This window comes from Macaca thibetana, chromosome 7 (assembly GCF_024542745.1).
Source record: "Macaca thibetana thibetana isolate TM-01 chromosome 7, ASM2454274v1, whole genome shotgun sequence".
Taxonomy (NCBI): domain Eukaryota; kingdom Metazoa; phylum Chordata; class Mammalia; order Primates; family Cercopithecidae; genus Macaca; species Macaca thibetana.
Genome location: NC_065584.1, coordinates 17,553,526 through 17,580,755, shown reverse-complemented (window position 1 = coordinate 17,580,755; position 27,230 = coordinate 17,553,526). Strand labels below are relative to the sequence as shown.

At 43.7% G+C, this 27,230-nt stretch overlaps 3 protein-coding genes across 3 annotated transcripts in view; all 3 read left to right on the top strand.

Moving 5' to 3' along the window:
• The window catches only part of TDP1 (tyrosyl-DNA phosphodiesterase 1), a 95,254-nt gene extending 85,773 nt beyond the window's left edge, over positions 1-9,481 (top strand). The window contains exon 16 of the mRNA XM_050799074.1: positions 7,784-9,481. Within this exon, the coding sequence (XP_050655031.1) occupies positions 7,784-7,857 (74 nt within the window). The 3' untranslated portion in view covers positions 7,858-9,481. The remainder of the gene's footprint in view (positions 1-7,783) is intronic.
• PSMC1 (proteasome 26S subunit, ATPase 1) overlaps positions 1-27,230 on the top strand; it is a 1,015,066-nt gene that overhangs the window by 789,492 nt on the left and 198,344 nt on the right. The window lies entirely within an intron of this gene.
• Positions 25,240-27,230, top strand: part of KCNK13 (potassium two pore domain channel subfamily K member 13) — a 125,898-nt gene continuing 123,907 nt past the window's right edge. The window contains exons 1-2 of the mRNA XM_050799146.1: positions 25,240-25,361; positions 25,811-26,913. Of these exons, the coding sequence (XP_050655103.1) occupies positions 26,580-26,913 (334 nt within the window). The 5' untranslated portion in view covers positions 25,240-25,361; positions 25,811-26,579. The remainder of the gene's footprint in view (positions 25,362-25,810; positions 26,914-27,230) is intronic.

Sequence of the window (27,230 nt, the reverse complement as noted above, 5' to 3'; positions counted from 1 at the left end):
TTTGTCTTTTTCTCCCCTTATCTGTTCTTCAGGTTCCTTTTCTTCCTTTTTTTTTTTTTTAAACCCAAGTTCTCCTCCTCCCTGTTGGAAGTGGGGACTGACTGATTAGGCTTTATCTGCTGGGGTCTGGCCTTGCGCCCTCCACGTCCCACCTCCAACCCTGCACCCTGACTGGATTCCACCGCCTTCATTTCTTTAGTCCTAATCTTCAAAGGACTAAGAAGGCAAAAATGGAAGCGCTAGAAGAGCCTAACTAGCCGGGCGAGGTGGCGGGCGCCTGTAGTCCCAGCTACTCGGGAGGCTGAGGCAGGAGAATGGCGTAAACCCGGGAGGCGGAGCTTGCAGTGAGCTGAGATCGGGCCACTGCACTCCAGCCTGGGCGACAGAGCGAGACTCCGTCTCAAAAAAAAAAAAAAATGTTCCAAGGTCCCTTTCCTTCCAGTAAAGTAAGCATTCCCAGGAACTTAGAAGTTTACAACTAGGTATAGTGTCTTAGACCATGGAATGATACATCTTTTATTTGGCCAGCAAGCAGAATGCTTTCCAGTGTTTAAATGAGTTTTGTTTGTTTCTTCAGCATTTCTTTTGAAAGATACATATAATCTCAGGGTATGCTTAAGCTAAAATAATAATTTTTTTAAAAAAGTAAAGATACATACAAGAGAGACTGGAGCATTTTATTTAATATTGGTACTGTTTTGTCTTCTGCACTGCCTCAGTTGCATGTAGGACAATATTAGTAATTCAGTATCACCAGTTCATATATAGCCAACATTCCTGGGGAGCCGTATGGACTATAGAAAGACATTTACCAAGATTGAAAAAGTGAGTGGTTAAGAACATTTGAAAAGCACTTCATTTTAAAAAGTGATCTTCAAGCCATTGTAACACCTCCAAGATCTTGTCAGTGGTTTTTTTTTAAAGACAGAAGACTGTACAGAAAGCTTAGCAAAGGAATATACTGCTGTGAATGAAGTAAAGCTCAATGCAAGAGGCTACCAGGTATCTTGAAACCAAGAAAATGATCAAAGGAAAGCAACAACTAAGACTCAGCTACCAGTATACCTTGCTTGGTGCAGTAGTTGCTGTTTAGTCATTCTCTCCACAGATCTCTATTGAGAACCTACTGTGTGCAGACACCATCTAGGTACTTGGAATATGTTGGCAAACAAGACAGGCACAAATCCTTACTCTCATCAAACTTACATTCCTCTTCTCCTGAAAAATCATACTTAACCAAACCCATTTTACTAATAGCAGTCATTTTAAAAGAAGCCTCTTTTTTTTTTTTTTTTTTTTTTTTAAAGATAGTGTCTCGCTCTGTCACCTAGGCTGGAGTGCAGTAGCATGGTCTCAGCTCACTACACCCTCACACTGCTGGGCTCGAGTGATACTCCCACTTCAGCCTCCTGAGTAGCTGGCATTACAGTGCGCACCATCATGCCCAGCTAATTTTTTAAAAATGTTTTGTAGAGATGGGGTCTCACTATGTTGCCCAGGCTGGTGTTGAACTCCTAGGCTCAAGTAGTCCTCCTGCCTCAGCCTCCCAGAGTGTTAAGATTACAAGTGAGAGCCACCACACCTGGCCCAAAGAAGGCTTTTATAAAGCAAAATCACCACCTTTTAAAATCTAACACAAATTATTTCCATATGTCCCACTTGCTGTGTGACCTTGATTTTGAAAAGGAAGCAAAATAGATCAGTGTGTAATCTTAACCTTTCTTCCAAGGGCATCTGCTTTTCACTCCCTTCTTAGCTTATATTCACTTTGTTATATGCTATTGAGACAGTAAAGGGTGAGAAAGTAATGAGCTAAGGGTGAAATAAAGCCTAAATAAATTGTATGACTCCTTTAAGAAGTAATTGAACATGCAAAGCTTCAGAGGTATTAGTTATAGTCTATTAAGGAGGTTGTTTCGTTTTCATTATTTTTAAAAAATATACATATGAGTTCTTATATAGTATTTTTTCTTTCAAATTTTTGGCATAATTCCAAATTTACAGAACAGTTACAAGAAGAGTACAAAGAATTCCCATATACTCTTTACCCAAGTTCCCCAAATGTCAATATTTTATCACATTTACATCCTCTCTCATATTAACTTTTCTGATCTATTTGAGAGTAGCAAACGGATGTCATTTTATCCCTAAATACTTTCATTGTATATTTCCTAAAAGAAAGGCATTATCTTACATAACTATAGTACAGTGATCAATATCAGCAGTTAACATTGATTCAAAACTATTCACATTTCGTCAGTTTCCTCAATAATATCCTTTATAGCAAAAGAGAAAGTTATTGAGTTATGTCTCTTTAGTCTCCATTAATTTGGAACAGTTCCACAATTTTTTGTTTCATGACATCAACACATTGCATAGCATGGACCAGTTATTTTATAAACTCTGAGGAACATTCTACTTTGGGTTTTCCACTCACCGTTTCTTTATAATTAGACCTAGGTTATGCACTTTTACCAAGAATACCAAAGAAGTAATGTGTTCTTTCTGGTGCATCATATCAGGAGACACATCCTATTGATCTGTCTAATTACTGGTGATGTTAACTTTGATTGATTGGTTAAATTGGTGTTTACCAGGGTGTACATAATTGTTAACAAGTATAATTTCAAAACTTTAAAAATTTAAGTGACTGAAACTAAATTAATAAACTGTAAATGTAGTTGTTTAATAGAAGAGGTCCTTTTTTTTTTTTTTTTTTTTTTTTTTTTTGAGACGGAGTCTCGCTTTGTCGCCCAGGCTGGAGTGCAGTGGCACCATCTCGGCTCACTGCAAGCTCCGCCTCCTGGGTTCACGCCATTCTCCTGCCTCAGTCTCCGAGTAGCTGGGACTACAGGCATGCACCACCACGCCCGGCTTTTTGTATTTTTTTTTTTTAGAGAGACAGGGTTTCACCGTGTTAGCCAGGATGGTCTCGATCTCCTGACCTCGTGATCTGCCCGCCTCGGCCTCCCAAAGTGCTGGGATTACAGGCGTGAGCCACCGCGCCCAGCTGAAGAGGTCCTTAAAAGCTGTTTGGCACATGAGGTATGCATAATGTAGATTTAGCACATACATAATATACATAATCTTCCAAAAGGTTTTAAAACCATCGATTCCTAAATGGTCTAACCATTCTCCCACTGCCTTATTAATTTTAAATAGTCCCCTACATTCAGATAGTAGCAGAATAAACTTCAGTCTAAACCTGTTAGAATTATTGCTAGAGTCCAGAATCATAAAGTATTTTTCTAAGGGAAACAAAGTTGATTGGATTATCCTTTCCAAATAAAATGCACAAAAGGTATATTGCTTTAAATTATTCGTATGGCCGGGTGTGGTGCTCACACCTGTAATCCCAGCACTTTGGGAGGCCAAGGTGGGCAGATCACTTGAGGTCGGGAATTCAAGACCAGCCTGGCCAACATGGTGAAACCCTGTCTCTACTAAAAATACAGAATTTAGCTGGGCGTGGTAGCACATGCCTGTAATCCCAGCTACTTGGGTGGCTGAGACAGGAGAATCACTTGAACCTGGGAGGTGGAGGTTGCGGTGAGCTGAGATCCTGCCACTGCACTTCAGTCTGGGTGATAGAGTGAGACTCTGTCTCAAAAAAAAAAAAAAAGAAAAAGAAAAAATTGTTGATATGTTTCATTTTTAAGGACCTGTTTTTGAAAGGTCTTCAGAAATGAATTTTTTTTTTTTAAAATTCAGAACCCAAAACATTTTTTAGAATGATTTTGGCCATCTCCTTTAGTAAAATCTATTTTTGTTTCATAGCGCAAACAGAAGGCTAAAAGTAAACTACGAGTTCAGCTTTTAAAATTACTTTGTAATCAGGAAGCTTAAGGAAATCTAGGATTGAAATTGATTCTTTTGAAATAAATAAGTACTGAGTTTCAGCAAGTTGAATTTATCCTCACACCAGTTAGATGGTTTTGTTCTGCTGTATATAGTCACAGATTAATATGTGCAGTTCACAGAGAAAGGTGTTAATGGGTTTCAGATAACATTGATACCGCAATTACAAATAATTGCATTTCTACTAACTTGGTAAATCAGTGCAAAACACTTTAGAGCTTTCTTTGGCATTTCTAGCTGGCATGTCTCGTACATTCCTGGATTTCAGTGTAGGCCAATGTAAAATGGCATTGGATCTTTCAGGATAATTGGTTCATCTCTGGCATTCCACCCTGCCTCCACACCCTACTTTACTTATTCCTGGTATAAGAATTAAAAGTGACTGCTCAGGCAAAGACAGTGACAGTGGCTTCTGGAGGTCATACATCAAGTTTTGCGTAGAGATGACAGTGGAAAATGTATGTGTGAGTGTTCAGGCCTGCGAGTGAGAGCAGAGTCGTAAGTCTGGCCATTTCTTAGGGGGTTGGAGAAAAGACCTTATTACCTGGCTAAACAGGATTTTGTACTTCACTTGGATTTATCTGATTATTCAAAAAAAAAGAAACTGTTAAGACCTACATAGTACATAGGGTGACAGTCCTTATCCTCTGTGAATTGAGGGAGGTGAGTAATCGCAATAGCAGCTAGCATTCATTAAGTACTTTTGTGTACCAGGAACTCATACGAGCACTTGGCATGAGTTAATTCATTGTATCCTCACAACCCCATGAGGCAAGTACGATGGTACAATCCCCAGTTTCTAGATGAGGAATCTAGGGCACTCAGAGTAACTTGGTTAAGGCCCCATTGGCAGTCTGGTTCCAGTGCCCACACCCCCTTTCCTGTTACATGGTACTGCCTCCCTGTGGAGGGCTAAGTTCTAGAGTTAACAAAGAGGCAGTAGAGGCACACAGTATGACCACAGGGAGAGATGGGACAGAGACTCTGTATATAAAGAGATCAAAACCGCATGGGCTGTCATTTTCACCCTTCCAACCATGGCCTTAATGTAGGCCTCCTCTTTCTCACCCAGCCTTGCTTGCTTGTTCACCTTCCCAGTTCTGGTCTCCTCCCACTGGAAGCCATCCTCTACGGTGCTACCATGCACATCTGGTCATGACCCTCCCCTCTTTTAAATTCTTCCACTAAAGTCCAGAAAAAAGCCAGCTTCCCATCCCCTGTAGCCTTGAATCCCAAACTCTGACTGCATCAAGATCATCTTTAGAATTTGATAAAAATGCATATTGCCAGGCCACAACCCAGACCTACTGAAACAAGATCTCTGTGCATGTGTCCCTTGGAAATGTTCTCTAACAGGGTGCCCAGCGTTTCTCATGGGGACTGCTACACAGACATGGAAAAGGTCAGAACTCCACATCTGTGGCATGCCTGCTTGTCTCTTTTCCCCACTGGACTAGAAGCCCTGTGAGGTCTCATGCGTGGCTTATTCCCCTCTATCCATAGCACCTAGCAAATCTCTAGCACCTAGCCAGCATGCAACAAATGTTTTGAATATGTGCATGAATTATTACAAGGCAAGTTGTCCTCTCATGGGACAATTTAGGAGGATTGCTTAAAGCAGGTTTTCTTCTCAACCGGTGAGTATTAATGCTGATTTCCAGGAGTGATGAGTTAAAAGAACCACAACCACCTTCTTTTCTCCTCCTATGATTATTTTTCTAGTTTTGCCTCCAGGTAGTGATGCGCTTTTCAGCCAGCTGTAGACATTCTACTCATTTAAACAGCAGAGTTTAGTTTTTGTATTGGAAAGGCTAAAAACTCAAAAAGCAGAGCTACAGGGAATTTGCCAACAGAGTGGTTACCAGGTCCTTGCTTGGTCATTTATGACCTAATTTTGAGGGAGAGGAGTAAATGCAACAGTGATCTTTAAGTTACTGGCTGAGTGGTAAATGCTTGCATCAAAAATCCTGCATTGCTGAACAGTATGTCTAATAGCACTCATATCTCATATAGCAAGAATCAGGTGTCGTTGGCCTTGGGAATGAAGCAGAGCTGATGTTACCCAACAGAATAGCATACAGGAAAAGATGGGTAATAACAGAAGTCCAAGCACAGATGGAGTTTCCAGTGGAAGAGAGCAAGGGCTTATTGAGGCCAATGAGTGCAATGGGGAGTCAGAGCTGTCAGCCCTGCCAGAGTCTCAGCTTCTTAGGAAACAAACATGCAACACAGACCCAGGTGTATGGCTCTCTAACAAGCTTGTTTAGTTAACAAAGAAGTGTCTGATTTCATGCTTTCATCTTTGGTATTTTTTCCCACCTATCCTGCTGGGTGCTGCTGTTCATATGATGGCTCTGAACAAACAGTGAGGCTGCAAGAAGACAGCAGCAGATACCATTGTTTGCCAGACCTTCCTGTGACCTACCATCTGCCTCTGTTCAAGAGAAAGGGAAAGGTTGCCCCAGAGGCGAGTTTGCAGTTGGGAGACACTACTTTAACTTGGTGGTCCAGGCCAGACCCGCCAAGAGGCAGTTTACAATATGCATTCCAGCCCCTTGAAGTTTCTCTGTAACACTTACCAAGACAATAATATGGGGAGTTATTTTTAATCCTTGTGATGTATTTACGATCTACCCATATTATAGTTCTTTTGAAATGGTTTGACTCTAGCAGTGGCAATGTGTGGTAAAAGTGATTTGTTGAAATGTTTTCAATTTCTGAAACATCAGTTAAAATGAAGAAAAGTTCACACTTACTGAGCACCTACAACAGGAGCTTTCACAGATGTTCTCATTTGTGCTCCACAGTAATCCCTGGCAGCTGCTAACGTAATTAATTCCCATTCCATAGAGGAGGAACTTGATGCCATAACTCATAGGCCTTCCCTAGGATATTAAGAGGGACAGAGGTAGACTTGACATGGTCCTCAGTGTTCTTTCCATTGTACCATACCCAGGCGTGTTGCTTTCTTCAGCTTTGGTCTACAGTTATTTATACAGAGACCTTCATGTTTCCTAAATTATTAACCCTTAACAATAGAACAAAAACATTTTACAGATGTGACTCTGGGCCTCTTGGTTACATTTGACCAGCTGAGAGCTGCACCCGTGGCTGTACCAACCACTACTGTTGCTTTCTTCTGCTTCCTAAAAGAAGAAAGGAATTGCTGCCCTTTGTTAGGCCTTTTCTGTCTGCCAGATACAATGTCTATGTGGATTTTTCTCAGTCCTCGTGACAGCTCCACAACATAGGTACAGATAAGGAACCTGGGGTTCAGGTTAAAGTGATTTGTCAATGTGACACAGCTAGTAAGTGGCAGCACCAGGATTCGCCCCTGTGTCTCTGACTGCCTCCCTGTATTAGTCTGTCCTCACACTGCTAATAAAGACATACTGGAGACTGGGTAATTTATAAAGGAAAGAGGTTTAATTGACTCATCGTTCCACATGGCTGTGGAGTCCTCACAATCATGGTGGAAGGCGAAGGGGAAGCAAGACACGTCTTACATGGTGGCAGGCAAGAGAGAGCTTGTGTAGGGGAATTCCCCTTTATAAAACTGTCAGATCTTGTGAGACGTATTCACTATCATGAAAATAGCATGAGAAAGACCCACCCCCATGATTCAGTTACCTCCACCAAGTCCCTCCCACAACACGTGGGAATTATGAGAGCTGCAATTCAAGATGAGATTTGGATGGGGACACAGCCAAACCTTTTCATTCCCCATGTTCACTCACCCTAGTGTCCTGATAGGAACCTTTGCTAAAAGCTGTTGTCTGAAGGGGGAAATTCTTCTGGGCTTGGTTCAGAAAATATTCTACCACAGTTTAGAGAGTCAAGCACATAAGTGCTTTTATGCCATCAGGTGAGTGCATTTTCTATGATCCTATTCAAATAAATATTACATAATGTGTTTTTCCCCCAGATCGGCCATGGATATGGAACATTCCTTATGTCAAAGCACCGGATACGCATGGGAACATGTGGGTGCCCTCCTGAGAATCTTGAGGCACTGTGAAATTTAAGTGTAAGACATTGAGCCACAAACATGGAATCTCTTCTTTGTACTGGATGTTCACTTCCATTAAAGTCTTACTTGTACCCCACAAAATCTGCAAAGGTCACTCTGATGAATGGATGTTGGTTATACTTTTAATGGACATTAACATTCTCAATAAAAAAAAGTATTATTTTCTTAATCCACTTTTATATGTTTTGGAAAGAAAACTAGTGAACTTCTCTATGCCAAAAATATGTACTGGTTGAGTATCCCCTGTCTGAAATGCTTGGGACCAGAAGTGTTTCAGATTTTGGATTTTTTTGAATTTTGGAATATTTGCAAATGCATAATGAGATATCTTGGGGATGGGACCCAAATCCAAACACAGAATTCATTTATGTTTCATATACACCTTATAGACAATAACCTAAAGGTGGTTTTATATATTTTAAGTAATTTTATGCATGAAACAAAGTTTTGACAGCCTTTTGACCATGATTCATCACATGAGGTCAGGCATGGAAATTTTCACTTGGAGCATCATGTCAGCACTCAAAAAGTTTTGGATCTTGGAGCATTTCAGATTTTCAGATTAGGGATGCTCAGCCTGTATAGATATAAAATTATCCTCACAGTGACTTAGAATCTCTTGGTGCTGTCAGCTGTTGGGAACTGAAGATTGACTTTGTGCTTCCACCCTCCATCCAGAAAGGCACCCTTCATTCCACCAGAACTTTACCCAGGAAGAACGTGATCATTTCCTTTTTCACCCATGCCCTCTCTCAGCTTTCTGAGTACGTCTTGTGGGGTCGCTGGAGGTGATCCTAGGGGATGCCGGTAGGATCTGTCTCAGAGACTGATGTGCCGTTTCAGTCCCCTGCAGCTAAGAATTGTATTGACTGTCCTCACAGCAGCTTTTCATAGCTTTCAGCTTCAGCTTTACGAGGCTTCTCTCTCCCTGGCACCCTGCTGGCTGCCTCACTGCTTAGTCCCATCAAACCCAAACACCTGCCCAGGGTAAATGAGTGTCTCTTCTATCCCCAGAAATTTCCATAGAGAACAGCTCATAGAAACATCCAAAAGCACACAAGTATTTTGGGAAAAATCCTAAAAGGTGACTTAATTTGGTGCCTTAAATTCACCAGCGAGGAAGCTAAGGCCTAGAAGGTTAAGGGTGTCCCCAGGGCCACACAGCCAGCTGGGCTCAGAGCTTCAGTGTCTTTGTGCTTTGTGTGCATTGCGTTCTCCCTAGAGTGCTTTAGACCTTGTTTGTTTTCTTCTGCATGAGGCTGATTTCCAGTTTGTCATCAACCTCTTTATCTTATAATTTAAAAGGATAGAGTTGAATGTTAGTCTTGAAAGATTTGCTAAAGTAGTCTTTCAAATGTTCATCAGAGGCCTAGGATTTTCCAAAAGTACCTTAGGAACCTTGTAGGCTGCAGTGGGGGTGTGGCGATAAAGGAGGAGGCAGGGAGACAGGGCTGCAGGGCCTCCCACCTTCCCACAGACAAGCTCTGCTTTATCTGTTTTACATACTGGGATTCTGTAAAGGATATTATCTGGGGTTTTGCATGTGTTTGTCTGTGTTCAGCTTTTTAAAAATAAACTTGAAAAGCTACTGAATTAATTTAACCAGTTTATTTTGCAGGTAAGAAAACTAAGCCTTAAACCTTTTGTGACCCTCCCCTCTATGTACGAAAACATTCCAACTCAACATCGGATGAGCCCAACAGCCATAAAAGGAAACAGGGAGAGCCCGGGGCTGGTAGTGAAAGCCGACATCATGGTGGGGCTGGCACGGCAGTTTAATCCGAGCGTCCAAAGGACTGTGGCAAAGAATGTGCGATTCTCACCATGCACTGGTCCCACCCAGGTTGGGGGAGGGGCAGCATAGGCTTCTGGGTAGTGCCGGGCAAGCCTCGCAGTCAGCAGGGCATCCTCATCACAGCTGCAGTCAGTTGGCCTGCTCTGGAGCAGGACCCAGCTAATCAAGACGATGGTGGCAGATTGACAGCTAGACAATGACTGTGTGGGGTCACATGGGTACATTGCTTATCTGATCCACATAACAGCACAAGGAGGCGGATTGGCAAAGTGGGTCAGAGCTCAGAGCTGGAGTCAGGTGGCCAGGGTTTGAATCTCAGCTCTGCCACTTACTGGCTGTGCAGACTAGACCAAGTTATGTAACTTCTCTGTGCCATGGTCCCCCACCTACAAAATGAAAGAGGTGGTAATAATACCCTTTGTAGAGGGTTGATGTGTCTGGTGACTTAGTACCTATAAAGTGTTAAGCCACACCCGCACAGCATGAAAATAGTACAAGTGCTTGCTGCTGTCACTGTTACAGGTAGGTCATTAGGATTGTCTATATTTTCCAGAAGGAAATTCAAAAGGTAAAATGCTTGTCCAAGGTCATGCTTCTAGAAAATGTGCTTTAGCAGCACCTGAACTCAGGTCAGACAGCACCCAAAGCCTCTTCTGCTAACTGCTGGACTGTACGACCAGAGCTCCTGGGCAGTGTGGTAGGCTATATGTAAGGAGATGGACTGTTTTTTCCCCCAATCTATTGTGGATAACATTTTTAGAATATAAAGTCAGGTGCTTGGATTGTCTCAACACTGTCAATTGCTATGGAAGTTTCTGAATGCTTGCTTTGACTTTCTGAACTCCGCACCAGCCGGCCTTGCTGAGTCTCCATTTCCAGATGGGCCCTCCCAGGCCTAGAGGAGTACTACTCCAAGTCTGGCAGTAGTACTCACACTTGGAATAGTATTCCTCTAGGCCCTGGGGGGGGCCCACCTGGAGAGAGAAGTTCTGCAGAATGGGCTGAATAGATAACATTGAAGTCACATTAGGGAAAGTCATGGTCAAGGAATTTACACTTGGTAGGTGTCCAGGCCCAACCCCTGACACCAGTGCTGTGCCCCTTGCCAAGCTGAGGGGCCTAGGGAACGGCAGGGCTGAGCCAGGCCACTGGGGGTAGGGTCACTACCCTGTGCTTTCTGGCACAGCTGATGGCACACATGGGAAGTCAAGTAACTCCCCAAGAAAAATCAAAAACACGTGGGAACACAGAAAACAAGCAGTTCTACTCAGAGGTCTTTTCTTCTTTTTTTTCTTTTTTTTAGGAGGGGGTGGGAGGGGTGAGGACTGACCACAGCATGCCTAATGTTTTTGAGGAAACTGTGCTTCTATCCTTCTCCCATTGAGGTTTAACAGTTACTTCTCCCTAACTGAGGAGACCCTCACCTCTGCTCTGTTGGCATGAAGCTGCATGCCCCTGATTTGGAAGGCTGTATTTTTCCACCTAGCAGTAACAGCTTATGTTTCCTGAGTTCTTCCAATGTTTCAGTGCCTGTGCCTGAGTGCTTTACACTTAATCCTCCCATCAACCTCCTGAAGAATATACCATTATTAGCCCTATTTTCCTTCTTTCCTTTTTTCTTTTCTTTTCTTTTTTGGATAGAGTCTTGCTCTGTCACCCAGGCTAGAGTGCAGTGGCACAATCTCAGCTCACTGCAAACTCCACCCCCCGGGTTCAAATGATTCTCCCAAGTAGCTGGGACTACAGGCACCTGCCACCACGCCCAGCTAATTTTTCTATTTTTAGTAGAGACGGGCTTTTGCCATGTTGCCCAGGCTGGTCTTGAACTCCTGAGCTCAAGCCATCTGCCTGGCTAGGCCTCCCAAAGTGCTGGGATTACAAGCATTAGCCACCATGCCCAGCCTTATTAGACCTATTTTACAGATGAGGAAACTGAGGTTCAAGGGAGTTAAATAACTTAAAGCCCCCAGTAAGCAATGGAACCAAGACTCTGCTGTCTCGAAAGTGCACACCTTCCTGTATCGCACTACACACAAGTTGAGCTTGGTTTTCCTGGATTCTTTAGTGGAAGTTATAGAGTTATCCCTAATATAAATTACGTGATTTCCAGTGTGAATATGGTACTAACTCCATATTATGCCTAGGTCAGATCATCTTACAAAATCTTTGACAAATTTTCCAAGTTTAGTAGCCTACTTATTTCAAGCAAATCCAGGACAAAAGAGTACCATAAACTGTACAATTTCTTATTGTGTTTTTATCAACTAGTAAGTTAGGTGGCCATTGCTTATATAATAGGATTCACACATCCAAAAAATGAGAGATCAAAGGTGGTCTGTGGCCACATGCTCCTGGGAATGTCAGCAATGACATGACCAAAGCCTCCCTGGAGGCTGGTGATCAACTCTGAGCCTGGTCTGTGTCCACTAGTCCTTGAGCATTAACATTGGCCAGCTAGCACTGAGCACTTTGTGCCAGGAACTCTTCTATGTGTTTTGTGTTTATTTAATTTTCATAACCTTATCAAGGATGTACCGTCATTATCCCCATTTACAGACAGAAAAATTACAGTTATTTTTGAAAAGTCACATAGCTGGCAAGTGGTGGAGCTGGAATTTGAACCCAGGCATTTTAGCTCCAGAGTCATCCTATACTGCTCTGAGGATCCAGGCAGCAGATGTTCCCAAGGTCCAGCCAAGGGGCAGGTGATATGGTTTGGCTGTGTCCCCACCCAAATCTCATCTTGAATTGTACCTCCCATAATACCCACATGTCATGGGAGGGACCTGGTGGGAGGTAACTGAATCATGGGGGCGGGTTTTTCCCATGCTCTTCTTGTAATAGTGAATAAGTCTCATGAGAACTAATGGTTTTATAAATGGGAGTTTTCCTGCACGTGCTCTCTTGCCTGCCACCATGTTAAGATGTGCCTTTGCTTCTCCACCATCTGCCATGATTGTGAGGCCTCCCCAGCCACGTGGAACTGTGAGTCCATTAAACCTCTTTTTCTTTATAAATTACCCAGTCTCGGGTATTTTTTCATAGCAGTATGAAAATGGACTAATACACTTGGCATACGTGATATGTAACTATATATACAAGACTGGGTACGCCTTCATCCACTGTAACAGCAAATCATGGTTGACGTGACAGAACCAACTAGCAGCACATAAAGTCACCCACTAAATGTCGCATCAATATGCAGGACTGAGCCACTGAATTATTAAAGCCAGACCTGCAAGTAGAGTGGGCTCCTTTCAGGTAAGAGCATCAAGGGCTGAACGCTTTGCACTGTTAAGTATGATCTATTAAATTTTCTGAAACCCACTGTTTTTGTTGACTCGCTAGGTCTAAAGCACAGCGCTGGAGGAATGAGACCAGTGTCAGAAGAGAAGGCAGCATGGGAGATACCAGAGATGGGGAGGGCAAGAGGCAGCCCACAGTAGCAGGTGGTAGGTGGTGTGCAGACACAGGGCAGAGCCTGCAAGTCTTGGTGCAACTCCTGTCCCATATTTCACAGAGTTCCAATCAAGTCTGTTTTAAAGCAGAATTCAACTGATGTGTATAAATTATATTTTATTCACAGTAGGCCTAGAAGAAGCTCCGCAGTCTGACCAACTTTATGGTTCATGTATCTAAGGCACGTTTCAGTGTCTCCTGTTCCCTTTGTAGCAAGGTTTTCAAAGAGCCCCTTGCATTTTTTTTTTTTTTAAAGAGATGGAATCTTGCTCTATCACCCAGGCTGGAGTGCTATGGCACGATCATCACTCACTGTGGCCTCAAGCAGTCCTCCCGCCTCAGCCTCCCCAATAGCTGGGATTACAGGTGCAAGCCACCACATGGCGTCCACTGCTTTTTATTAAGAACTGGAAGGCATCTGGATCAGTCTCCTTTTTCAATACACACAAAGAGAAGCTTAGAAAGGAAAGGCAAAGGGGAAATTGCATCCATGGGGCATTTATTATGGGTAACTTAAATCATAATTTATGATCATAGGTAATTGTATATATATCTTCACACAATGGGGCAGGTGATACTATCTTCATTTTATTATATAGAGGGAAAAATAAGGTTCAGGGTTACACAGCTGGTTAATGAACAAGATCTGTGCCCCATCTGAGGTGCTAAGTCTGTCCTAGCTAAGCCAATGCTATCCCTTTCTGGACTTGAGGACGTAGATGATGCTACTGAATATGCCCTGGATGGCTATTTGCTCATAGGTTCTTTAGAAATTAACATGACAACTGAATGCTGATTTTGTTCTCATATAATTGACATTACTAACATTTAAAAGCCTCAAATGTTTGCTATTCAATATTTTATGAATATTTTTATGAAAGAATACATTAGGTTTCTTTTATGGTTACGAGAAACCAGGTTAATTAGATTTGTACAATGAACAAAAGTCTGGCCAGTGTGCTGGAGCCAGGGAATCCCTAATGTAACAGACTGTCTCCAACTTTCAGCTCTGCTTTCCAGAATATGGGCATCATTCTCAAGCAAGCTCTCCACACGTGGAGGCCAAGATTCCCCCATGGCGCTAGAATCCCATCTTTCTTCCAGCTCCACAGCCCCAGCAAAAGTCCCTGGACACATGGGATTGGCCATCTTGAGTCACAAGTCCGTTCCTGATCCAATTACTCCAGATCCTGGGGCTGCCCCTGATGGGGAGGGAGGGAGCAGATAGGAAGTTCTCCAAAGGGAGGCAGAAAATGCCCGATGTCTCCTCCAGGGTGAGAAGCATTTCTAGCTGACTTATTAATATTGCACCACAGAAACCTTATGCCTCTTAAATAATTTGTGCAAACTTGTAGAATTTATTGAAAAGCAAAAGGAAACCAAGTAGAGAACTATTTTTTAAAGTTTCTTGAAAAAGCCGCATAAATTAGTGAACCCTTGTGTCCTGCAACAGTGATTTTTTAAACTATAGGTCACCACCCTTTAGTGAATCCTGAAATCAATTTAAGGGTCATGACCAGCACTTTCTGTTTTTTGAGTCAGGGTCAGCACTGTCGCCCAGGCTGGAGAGGGCGAAATCAATTTAAAGAGTCATGACCAGCACTTTTTTTTTTTTCTTGAGACAGGGTCAGCACTGTCCCCCAGGCTGGAGTGCAATGGTGCAATCATAACTCACTGCAGCCTTGACCTTCCAAGCTCAAGCAATTCTCCTGCCTCAGCCTCCCGAGTAGCTGGGACTACAGGCACACACCACCACACCCAGCTAATTTTGGGTTTTTTTTTTTTTTTTTTTTTTTTTAAGTAGTGACAAGGTTTTGCCATATTGCCCAGGCTGGTCTGGAACTCCTGGAGTAAGCCACTGTGCTCACTCCATGACCAGCACTTTTTAATGAAAATATCTGTGTGTAGCACACAATAGACTGATTTTTGCTTCAATGTACATATCTATGTGTGTGTTCCTTTCCAGGTTCCCTCATTCATCCACCCTGAATGAAGACAGATACTCACCTGGTCATGGCCTGAGATCCAACCAAAGCCTGAGAGGTGACTCAGCCACCAGATACTCAGGTGACTTAGCCACAAGACACTCAGGGTTCATTAGAATTGTCTAGTCCCAGCTCTGCTTCCTCCAAGCTGTGAGACCTCGAGGCACTGCAGTAACGCCTCTGAGTCTTCCTGTTCTCATTTGAAGGACAGGACTAATACCTGTCCTTCCTGCCTCATGGGGTTGTTACAAGGATCAAATGAAGTGGTGCTCTTGACCAGTGGCAAGAACTTCAGAAATGTGGGTTGTAATGATTTGTATTTGTTAGCAGTAAATAAAAGTGCTTGGAACCAACTGGCAGCCTCTGGGGCAATTAAGTGTAGAAAATAAAACCCATGCCTTTTGGAAACTAGCATTCTTCCACATATATTGCTTCCAGACTACTAAATGGAAGTTGTTTCTGGAAGATTGATAGATTTAAAAATTTTGGCCTTGGAGCCCCTTTTTGCATCCCACAGAAAGGGGCTCCGCTCACAAGGAAGTCTTCACCCCTAGACTGAGCCTCCCAGCAGCACACCCTGAACAACTCTGCAGAGCTAACCAGTGCACTTCCTGTCCTGCAAGTCCTGTTACTGATACCTGCTGCCTCCCAGAAAGAAGTGGCAGCATCTGATTGGTGGGGTTGGGGGAATTAGGGAATGCATGTTAATGTGAACCCCAAGAGTGAGTTGATAGCTGGTGAAGAGGGAGAAGGTAGAGGTGAGGGCCTTTAGGTTGGCCGGCTGGGCTGGCCTCGCAGTCAGTAAAACCCCTCATGCAGAGCCACTCATCTCCTGCTGGGAACCGCTGACCTTTTGGTTCAGATGCCTGATGTAAACTCACCGATATGGGAGGGGAGGATCTGAATGGGTAGGAGGAAGCAGGGAAAGTTACTAGGACAGATAGATTCTAAGGCTTATCTGAAAGGAAGGAAGGAGTTGTGATGTGCTACCTGGGAGGTCCAAGGGAGAAGGGCCTGGGCAGTGTGCACCACTGGTGAGGGTGTGAAAAATGGGCTGGTGACTGGCCACCGAATGGCTTGGGGAGAAGTGGCCGGAGAGAGGGTCACCTGTGTGGTGGGAAGGGTCAGACAAGTGTTTTTACATGTTATGAGAATGTCTACGTTTGACACAAGAAACTCCTAAGTTTGCAAAGAAAGGATACCCAGCCACCTTCCTTCGATATCAGAAATAACATGCTGGGGATTAAAAATAATTACTTGGCCAAGAACCTTACCATTTACCAGAATGCATCCATGCAGTAAATATTTGGATGTCTATTACGTGCCTGGCATGTCCCACTTCACCCACAGGACGAAGTCCATTTTATAAATGAAGAAACTGAAGCTCAAAAGTATGTGAATCTGTCTGAGGTTTCAGTCTTCTTAAAGATGAGAGCAAACTTCTGCTTCTTGTTCTCCTCTAATACCATAGCACACTCAAGAAATGAGCATCTTTAGTTGTGCTTGGATTGGCCGAATCTGCCTTTAGGTAGAGGAGCAGACTTAATGGCTTTAATGAGCCACTTAACTACTTTCTAGAGACAACCTGGAGATGCTTTTGAAGAGCCCAGTCTGAGACCTGGTTCCATTTTTCCATTCCTTCTGTGTCCCTGCCCCCAACCCCCACCCCCAGAACACATTTGGCAGTGAAGGGGCTCCAATTCCTGTTCTTGGGAGTGGCACCCACTTGTGCTCAAAGTAGACTTAAGTGGCTTGAAAGTTAAGTGCAAGGGTCGGGAGAAGGACTTGACTGCATGAGGGAACTTTTAGAGGTTATAGAAATGTTTCTACCGTAATTGTGGCATTGGTAACATTTAATAAAACTTGAATTATATACTAAATTGGTAATTTTTATTGGATGTAAATTATAGTTCAATAAAGCTGATTTTTAAAACACTCAATGTAAGTCCTGACATGTGCATTTGTGGTATGTAAATTCTACATCAGAAAGGAAAAAACTAAACAGTTGTTGAATTCCAGTTAATGATACACATGCTGAAGTATTTAGGGGCAAGTATATGGATGTCAGCAGTTTACTCTGAAATGCATAAGATGTAAGATATATTAATGGACAAGTAGATACATGATCAAGCAAGTATAGAAAAATTTAATTGTCCAATCTCAGTGGTCAATTTGCAAGCTGCCATTGTAAAATTCTTTGATATGTTTGAAAATGTCATTATACAATGTTGGGGGAAACCAGGTGACTTCAGGTTTTTCGCAGAGCCAAAGAGTTCCTATTGGACCAACTCTTTAGCAAATAAAAACTGTAAGCTCTGGAAAAAAACCTTCTTTAAAAACCAACTTCTTAAGATACTGAAATAGACCAAAAGCAGGCAGATACTGGAGAGGAGTCAGTAACTGGAGGACGAGCACCGGACTGTGTGAGTTTCCTGTTTTTTACCACCGTTAGCCTGAGACCAGGTGTCCATGCACCTTGCAGGACAGGTAAGCCTCCAGTGTACAATCTACAGTCTCGCTGGCTTGAGGAACCAGAGTAGAGTTCAGAGCACCACAGCCTCTCAAGAGTAAAGGGGGAAATAACAGAAAGGCAAGCTAAAGGGGGGATTCCTAAATTCTGTATATAAACTGCCCAAATCTCTAGCTGACCACTGAACTATGCATGCAGGACTAAGGCTAAAAGAACTGAACTAAAAGTTGAACTACTTCCCACTGCAGGGGAGACAGTTTTATCGCTGAGTTCAACCAAGTTAACTGCATGTTTTAAAATAATAATTCTTTTCAGAGGAATATAAGAGAATCCCGAGTTTCTACAGTACAACATAAATTATACACTAAATACAATGTCTAGGATACAATCCAAAGTTACTCACTATCTGAATAAAAAAATTTTGCCTCATTCTCAAGAGAAGAGACAAAGGAGATCAACCCCAAGAAGTTCTAGTCAAAGCTATTAAAGCAACTATTAAAACTCTGCAAGACTATAAAAAAAAAAAAAAAAAAAGTTCAAATAGTAATGGCCGAAAAAACTCCCAAATTTGGTGACAGACATAAATTTACAGATTCAAGAAGTTCAGTGAATAATAAGCAGGATTAATACAAAGAAAACCCCATCTAGATGCATCATAGTCTACTGAAGACCAAACTTAAAGAGAAAACATTGAAATCAGCAACAGGAAACTAGGGAGTAATGATTCAAATGACTGCTGACCTCTCTTTAGAAACATTGGAGGCCAGAAGACAGTGCAACATCATCTTTAACACGCCGAAAGGAAAAAAACAAAAAGTCACCCCAGAGATCTGTATCTAGCAAAAATATATTTCAAGAATGAATTTAAAAAAAAAACTAATATTTTCAGATAAAAGGAAACTAAGAGAATTTGCAGATCTAAATTACAAGAAATGCTAGAGGAAGTTCTTCAGGCTAACAGGAGATTTTACCAGAGGGAAACTCAAATCTTTAAGAAGGAATAAAAGCCACTGAAAATAGTAAACATCCGAGTAAATACAAAGGATGTCTTCTTTCTTTCTCTTTAAACTTTGTATTACTGTTTAAACAACAGGCAGGCATGGTGGCTCACACCTGTAATCCTAGCGCTTGGGGAGGCCAAGGCAGGTGTATCACGAGAACAAGAGATCGAGACCATCCTGGGCAACATGGTGAAACCCCGTCTCTACTAAAAATAAAATTAGCTGGGCATGGTGGCATGTGCCTGTAGTCCCAGCTACTCGGGAGACTGAGGCAGGAGAATAGCTTGAGCCCAGGAGGTGGAGGTTGCAGTGAGCCGAGATTGCACTACTGCACTCCAGCCTGGCGACAGAGTGAGACTCCATATCAAAAAAAAGTAAATAAATAAAAATTGGTGGGATTTTAGCATATATAGATAATTTGAATGACAATCATGGCATAATAGATGCAGAGAAGGGAAAAGGAAAGGACCCTTTACAGTAAGCTATCTGTATTTTATCCAAAGTGATACAATGTTAGTTAGCTCTTAGCTGTGAAACGTTCATCCCTAGAGCAACCACTTAATGTAAAGATAGAGCTAGAAAGCCAATAGATAAAAATGTCTGCTCTGAGAAAGACACTATTAAGAGAATAAAATGACCAGCCACAGACTGGGAGAAAATATTTGCACAACAGTTATCTGATAAAGCCTTGTTAACCAAAATATACAAATAATTTTTACAATTCAACAATGAGAAAACAATGAGATTAAAAGATGGGCCAAACCAGGAGTTTGAGACCAGTCTGGGCAGCAAGGAAAAAAAAAAACTTGGCATGGTGGTCCATGCCTGTAGTCCCAGCTACCTGAGAGGCTGAGGCAGAAGGATCACTTGAGCCTAGGAGTTCAAGGCTATAGTGAGCTATGATCGTGCCCCTGAATTCCAGCCTGGGCAACTGTCCCTTAAAAAGAAATAGGCTAGAGACACCTCACCAAAATATACAAGTGGCAAATACACATAGGAAAAGATGCTCCACACATCATATGTCATCAGAGAAGTATAAATTAAGACAATGAGATACCACTACACATTTATTAGAATGGCCAAAATCCAGAACACTGACATCACCAAATGCTGGCAAGGATATCGAGCAACAGCAACTGTCATTTATTGCTCATGGGAATGCAAAATGGTACAGCCACTTTGGAAGACAATTTGGCAGCTTCTTATAAAACTAAATATAGTTGCCATATGATCCAGCAATTGCACTTCTTAATATTTACCCAAAGGAGTTGAAAACTTATGTCCACACAAAAACCTGCACACAGATGTTTATAGCAGTTTTATCCATAACTGCCAAAACTTGGCAGCAACCAAGATGTTCTTTAATAGGTGAATGGATAAATAAGCTGTGGTACATCCAGATAATTGAATATTATCCAGCGCTCTTCAGAAAATGAGCTGTCAAGCCATGAAAAGACACAGAGGAATCGGAGATCCACGTTGCCAGGTGAGAGGAACCAATATGAAAAGACTACATACTGTATGATTATACCTATGTGACATTCTGGAAAAGACACAACTTTGGAGACAGTTGAAAGACCAGAGGTTGCAGGAGTGGAGGTGGTAGGATGAATAGGCAGAGGCTAGAGGATTTTTAGGGCAGTGAAGCTACTGTGTATGATACTATAATGGTGGATACATGTCATTATACATTTGTCCAAACCCATACAATGTACAGTACCAAAAGTGCACCCTAATACACACTATGGACTTCGATAATGTGTTAATGTAGATTCATCAGTTATAACAAATGGACCACTCTGTTGGGAGATATTGATAGTGGGGGAAGCTATGTGTGTGTATGGGAGTAGGAGTATTTGGGAAATGTGTACCTTCCTCTCAATTTTGCTGTGAACTTAAAACTGCTCTGAAAAATACTCTATTAACTAAAAAAGGCCCAGTTAATCCAAAAGATGTCAGGAAAGGTAGAACAGAGAATCCAAAAATAGTGGGGACAAACTAGACAAATAGTAAAATGGCAGACTTAAGTCCAGTCGTATAAACAACTACATTAAATGTAAATGGTCTCTATCTGCACTAGGATGGCAGCCACAGGCCACGTGAGATACTTGTTAATTGACATTAAATAAAATTTAAATCAGTCTCTTCATTGCACTAGCCACATTTTAAGTGCTCAGTAGTGACTCCCGTATTTCACTAGTATATTGAACAGCACAGATATAAAATATTTCCATTATCACATAAATTCTATTGACCAGCATTGGTCTGGTCAATCATGGAGATTATCAGAACTGACACAAATCCCCCCAAAAAGACCCAACTGCATGCTGTTCACAGCAAGTCCACTTAAAATACGTAAACTATGCAGATAAGTTAAAAGTAAATGGATGGGAAAAGATACCATGCAAATGTCAAGCAGAAGAATGTGGTGACTGGATTAATATCAGATAAAGTAAACTTCAAGGCAAAGGGTATTACCAGAGATAAAGAGGGACATTTCATATTAATAAAAGGATCACTACACCAGGAAGATAAAATAATTATCAATACATATGTTTAATAACAGCTTAAAAGTACATGAAACAAGTGACATAAAGGTAGAAATAGATGATTACATAGAGCTGGTGATTTTAAATATTCCTCTCACCAATCAATAGAATACATAGAGCAAATGTCAGTAAAGATAGATCGTATAAACACCATCAATTACTTTTAACTGACATTTATAGAACACTATAGCCAACAACTGCAGAATACACATTCTTTTCAAGTGCACATAGTACATTCACTAAAATAGACCATCTGGCTGGACCATGAAATAAGTCTCAACAAATTTAGGAAGATTGAAAACATACTGAATATGGTTCTCTGAACACACTGGAAATAAGTTAGAAATAAATAATGTGTCCTTTTTAAACTCCAGATATTTGGAAATTAAGCAACACATTTTTAAATAATTCATGTGCCAAAAAAAAAATCAGAAAATAATTTGAATAAAATATGAAAATACAATATACCAAAATTTTTAGGATGCAGCTAGCACCAGGCTAACAGGGAAAGGTAAAGTTTAAAAATACTAATGAGACAGCCAGGTGGGAGGGGGTCGCTGGAGAAGCTCCAACCAGCCTGCCCACTGAGGTGGAGCTGGAGCCTGGGGAAGTTCACCACCCTTGCAGCAGGGAGGAGCCCGACCCCTCCTCTTCCTGTGTGGAACCTGGGATTCAAGCTGTCGGCGGGAAGCGCTGTAGCAGGGACTCTGGTCTAGAGAGAGTGCCTGCTTCTCCCTTTTCTTCCTTTTCACCCAATAAAGCCCTGCTTTACCCTTCAAACCCTCCGCCAACCTAAATTTTCATGGTTGCAGGACGGACAAGGACCCCATCTTTAGCTGAACTAAGGAAAAGTCCTGCAACACTAACATTAGCAAAGAAGAAAGGTCTAAAATTGGTGATCTAAACATCCACCATAAGAAGCTAGAAAAAGAAGAGTAAATTCAGAAGTGGAAGAATAAAAAGAATAGAGTGGAAACCCCAAGTACAACTTATCCCAGATATGCAAAATTGGCTTAACTAACATTAGAAAGGCAATCAATGAAATACAACATATTAACAGAATAAAGGAGAAAACTATATGATCATCACCATAGATGCAGATAAGGCATTTGAAAAATTCAGTACTCATTCATGCTTCATTAAAAACAAAAAACTCAGAAAACTAGAAACAATAATAAAAGGAAACTTCCTTAATCCGATAGTTCCTATGAAAACCCCACAGCTAACATTATATAAATGATGATAAAAGGAAAGTTTTCTCCTAATATCATCAGACAAGGATATCTGCTTCCACTTCTATTGAATAATATACTGAGGCTCTAGCCATTACAGACAAGAGGGGGAAAAGATGATAAAGATCAGGAAGAAAAAAGCAAAACTTGTAGATGACATGATTATTTACAAAAAAACTCCTAAAGGAATCAACAAAACATGTACAACTGATGAAATGTAGCAAGGCTGAAGAATTCAAGTACTTTTGCAACAATCGTGTATTTTATGGACTACAGCAAACAACTGAAAAGTAAAATTTTGAAATTCCATTTACAATAACATTAAAAGAACATAAAATACTTTAGAATGAATTTACAAGAGATGTGCAAACTCTCCAATATGAAAACTTGGTTAAGAAACCATAAATAAATAGAGGAATATACCTCTTTCATGAATTGTCAAGATGTTCTTTCCAAAATCCAGCACAATCCCAGAAATCAAGATCCCACAGCTTTTTTGATGAAATTAAGCTGATTCTATGATTTTTTAGTGGAAGTGTAAAAGTTTTATAACATTCAAAGAATCTTGAAAAAGGAGAGCAAAGTTAGAGGACTCAATTATAGTCCCACTAAAGACCTACCATAGAGTTATAAGTAATGTAAATCCTGTGGTATTAGCATAAGGGTGGGCAAATAATGAACAAACTAAATTCCTGAAACTCAGGCATATTTATCTTTTCAACAAATAGCATTGGAATAACTGGAAATCCACCTGGACAAAATGACCTTTGACTCTTCCCTCATACCATAGGGAAACAAATGGATCATAGACCCAAATATAAAAGTGTGGGGAGACAGAAAACCTATGCAACCTTGAAGGAGGTAATGATTTCTCAAAGGGCACCAAACATACAGAAAACATATTTAAGAAAATAAATGAGAAAATAAATAGGCAAATCAGAGGTAGAAATATTTGCAAGATATGTATCTGAGAAAGGACTGGTATCCTGCATATATAAAGGATCTCTATAACTCAGTAACAGAGAAACTAATTTTATAAGTGGGCAAAATATTTCAACAGAAAATTCACAAGAGAAGGTACACAAGTGGCCAGCAAGCACATTAGGGAAATGCAAATTAAAACCACAGTGAGATATCGCTACATCCACCAGTATTTTTAGACATCAGGGAAATGTAAATTAAAACCACAGCAAGATATTGCTACATCCACCAGTAGTTTTAAAATTAAAATGACTGATACTGCCAAATGTTGACAAAGATACGGAGCATCCAGAACTATTGTACACTGTCAGTACAGCTGCTTTGGGAAAATGTCGGGCAGTTTCTCATAAAACGAAATACATACGTACCCTCTGACCCAGCAATTCCACTCCTAGGTCTTTACGTAAGAAATATGAAAACATATGTCTACATAGGTGTACAAGAATGTTCCTAACAGTTTTATTTATGATGACCAAAATTTTATAACAGTTCTCCTTTCTATCAATAGAAGGAGAAAGAATAAAACTATGGTATATCCAAACAATGAAAAACTAGCAATAAAGAGGAAGGAATTACTAAGATATATAACATGGGTAAATCTCAAAAACATGTTTTCCACAAGAGAGTACATACCGGCATGATTCCATTTATATGGAGATTTAGAACAAAAAAAAAAAAACTGAGTTCTATAAAAGCGAAAGTAATCGATGGCAGAAAAATTCTGAACAGTGGTTTCCTCTGGAGGAATGTGGGTGGGGAGTTACAGGGAAGGGACTTCGGGGAACTCTGACCTGTTGATGATGTTTGGTTGGTAGGTTGGATAGGTGATTTGCAGAGGTGTACGCATTTGTCAGAACGCACCTAATGATACACTTAAGATTTATGCATTTCACTGTATGTAAATTTTATCCGAAAAGGAAAAAAATTCTGTAAGTAAATATTGAACCCTACGTAGTGATATGCAGGCAGAAGTACTGGGGATGAGGGCGGAAGTGTGCCAAGCTCTGCAGCTTACTCTGAAATGCATCCAAACCAGATGGGTTGATGGATGGACAGAGGGACGGATAGGTATCTAATAAATCAAGTATAGTAACATGTTAATTGTAGAATCTAGGTGGTGGGTATACGGGTGTTCACTGTAAAGTTCTTTCAACTTTTAGAATGTTTGAAATTTTTCATAATAAAATGAATTTAAAAGGTAATTGCGGTACTCACCCTGGGTGTATACACAGGCACCTATTCTCGCGATGCCCCTAAAGCTCTTGCCCCTCAGAAGGCTAGATGAAAGAGGGGCATTGGGGAGTGAGTAACAGAGCCGAGAGGGCTGCTAACAGCACCAGGGTTTCTGATGAAAATGCACTCACCAGAGCTGTGTTTCATTATTCGAAATCATACGGTTTTACTCAACAGGGCTCCTAGCCCTTCTGTCTCTGCTCCTGGTGCGTAAGGGTGGTGTGTGGGGCTCTGAGTCTGGGACTGCTCTCTCGGAAGGTGGGAAGATGCCCACGTATCCATTCCTCTCCGCGTGCAGATTCGCTCCCACACGCCCGGGCGGGTGATTCCGGAGGGCCGCGCGGGGCTGTCTGCGCGGGCGGGGGCGGGATGTGTCTGGAGGAGGCAGAGCGCCCTCTCCCGGTCCCGGAGGGCCCACGCGGCCCGGCTGAGCGTCCCACCAGCCGGTTCTGCATTCACTCCCCAGATCTGCGCGCCCTGGTGGGAGCACTGCAGCCCCTGGTCGGCCTTCCAAACGCCAGGCGTCTACTGGCGGAGACCAGCGCAGGAGGCGGGCCCGCGCGCAAGGAGGCGGGCGACAGGGTGGAGTCGCCGCAGCTGGCAGCCGCACGGCTCCACCTGTTGCCGCGTCGGAGCGCGCCCGCCTGAGAAGGCAGAGCGCGGTGCGGACCTGTGCTCCCCGCGCCGGCCGGCAGGGCAGGGCCGCGGCTGCCAGGAGGCCCGGGAACAGTCCCGACGGAGCGGCGCGGAGAGGGCGCTCCCCGGAAGGTGAGATCTGAGAGCGGCAGCGGCGCCAGCGCCCCCTGCAAGGCGGGGTTTCGGGGAGGGGGCCCTGGCGGTTTGCTGGAGAGCATGCTGATGTTGTGCGTGAGGTGGGGGATGCCTTCTGCGCGGACCCCGCGTCCAGGCAAAACTCTGGAACGCACTAAGCTGCCAAGCCCGGGTGGAAGAGATGGAACTCTCCAAGGTCAAGGTCTCCTGGCCGCGGGGCCCTTACAGCCCCCAGTCTTTGGCCTCCTCTCTGGAAGCGGGGCTGGCTCGCAGTGCGGGCTTGGTCCGGGCGGAGCCCACTAGTAGGCGCAGAGGACGCCCCCGCGCAGGATCCAGAGACCAAGGGTGCTCTGGCATGGGCAAGGCGAGGCCGGCTGCCCGGGGGAGATGCCCCTAACTTCCTTCGCTCCCTGTTCCAACCTCCCTTTCTGGTCTCCTCTCTCCAGCCTGTCCGCGCAACGGATGCGCAGCGTTGGGGCCCGGCGGGAGGTCGGAGCCCGCGGACGCCGCTCAGTACAGCCCCTCTCTCCTTGCGCCCACCCTGGACCCGCTCCATCCCTAAGCCCCAGCAGCCGATTCGGTGACTCGGGAGGCCACAGGCTCAGTGCGACACCACGACCACAACTAGGACGCACCACCGTCGGTCTACCTGGGGAGGCACCTACAAAGCCAGCAGACTGACGCCCGCGTCTTAGCCGTCGGTGGCCTGAGAAGCGATAGTCAAAGGAACCAGGACCCAGTGGCTCTGCTTACCCACCGACCTCCGGACCCCCTCGACCTTCTCTTCGGCGGAAACTCGACTTCGCTCGAGCTTGCCCTGAAGACGCGCCACGCCCCCTCCCCTACCTAAGCCAGACAGGGAGCAGGGATGGAAACGGCGTCCGCAACCCAGCGCCAAGCAGACGTGGACTCTGCGCCCGCTCCCCGGGACCTTCGGCGTTAAGGAGAACCCCGAAGAGAGCGGGGGGAGTGGAGGGGAACGGCGGCGACAAAGCGGATTTGAAACTAGGCGTCAAGGAGGACGTGGGGAGCTGGCGCCGCAGGAGCTACCGAGGCGGCGGCCGGGGGAGCCTCGCGGCCTGCGGGAGCTCCCGGCGGTCATGGGCGAGTCGGCGGTGGGGCGCCTGGGAGCCGGCTGAGCGCCGGGGCCCTTATTTCCCGGGGGAGGGCGAGACTCCGCTGGCGCCCCTGGGGGCTGCCCCTGGGGGCCCGGCCATGGCCGGTCGAGGTTTCAGCTGGGGCCCGGGCCACCTGAACGAGGACAACGCGCGCTTTCTGCTGCTGGCCGCGCTCATCGTGCTCTACCTGCTGGGCGGCGCCGCCGTCTTCTCCGCGCTGGAGCTGGCGCACGAGCGCCAGGCCAAGCAGCGCTGGGAAGAGCGCCTGGCCAACTTCAGCCGCGGCCACAACCTGAGCCGCGACGAGCTGCGCGGCTTCCTCCGCCACTACGAGGAGGCCACTCGGGCCGGCATCCGCGTGGACAACGTCCGCCCGCGTTGGGACTTCACCGGCGCCTTCTACTTCGTGGGCACCGTCGTGTCCACCATAGGTAAGTGTGCTGGCCGGACTCGCTGACAACCTCCGGGCGGCCTCCACTTCCTCTCGGGGGGAGGGGGCAGGACCGACCCTCTCAGCCTTTCATTCATCCATCTGGGCACCCAGCCCGACTGCACTGACATGAGCTGTAGCCTGATCAACAGGTGGTATTGCCTCCCCGCTGCTCTAATGTGGTCCAGGCACCGGCAGCTTCAGCGTCACCTGGCAGCTTGTTAGAAATGCGGTCTCAGTCCCCTCTGCAGACCTGCTGAGTCAGAATCTGCCTGTTAACAAAGTCCCCAAAGGATTGGAATGATCCTTAAGTTGGAG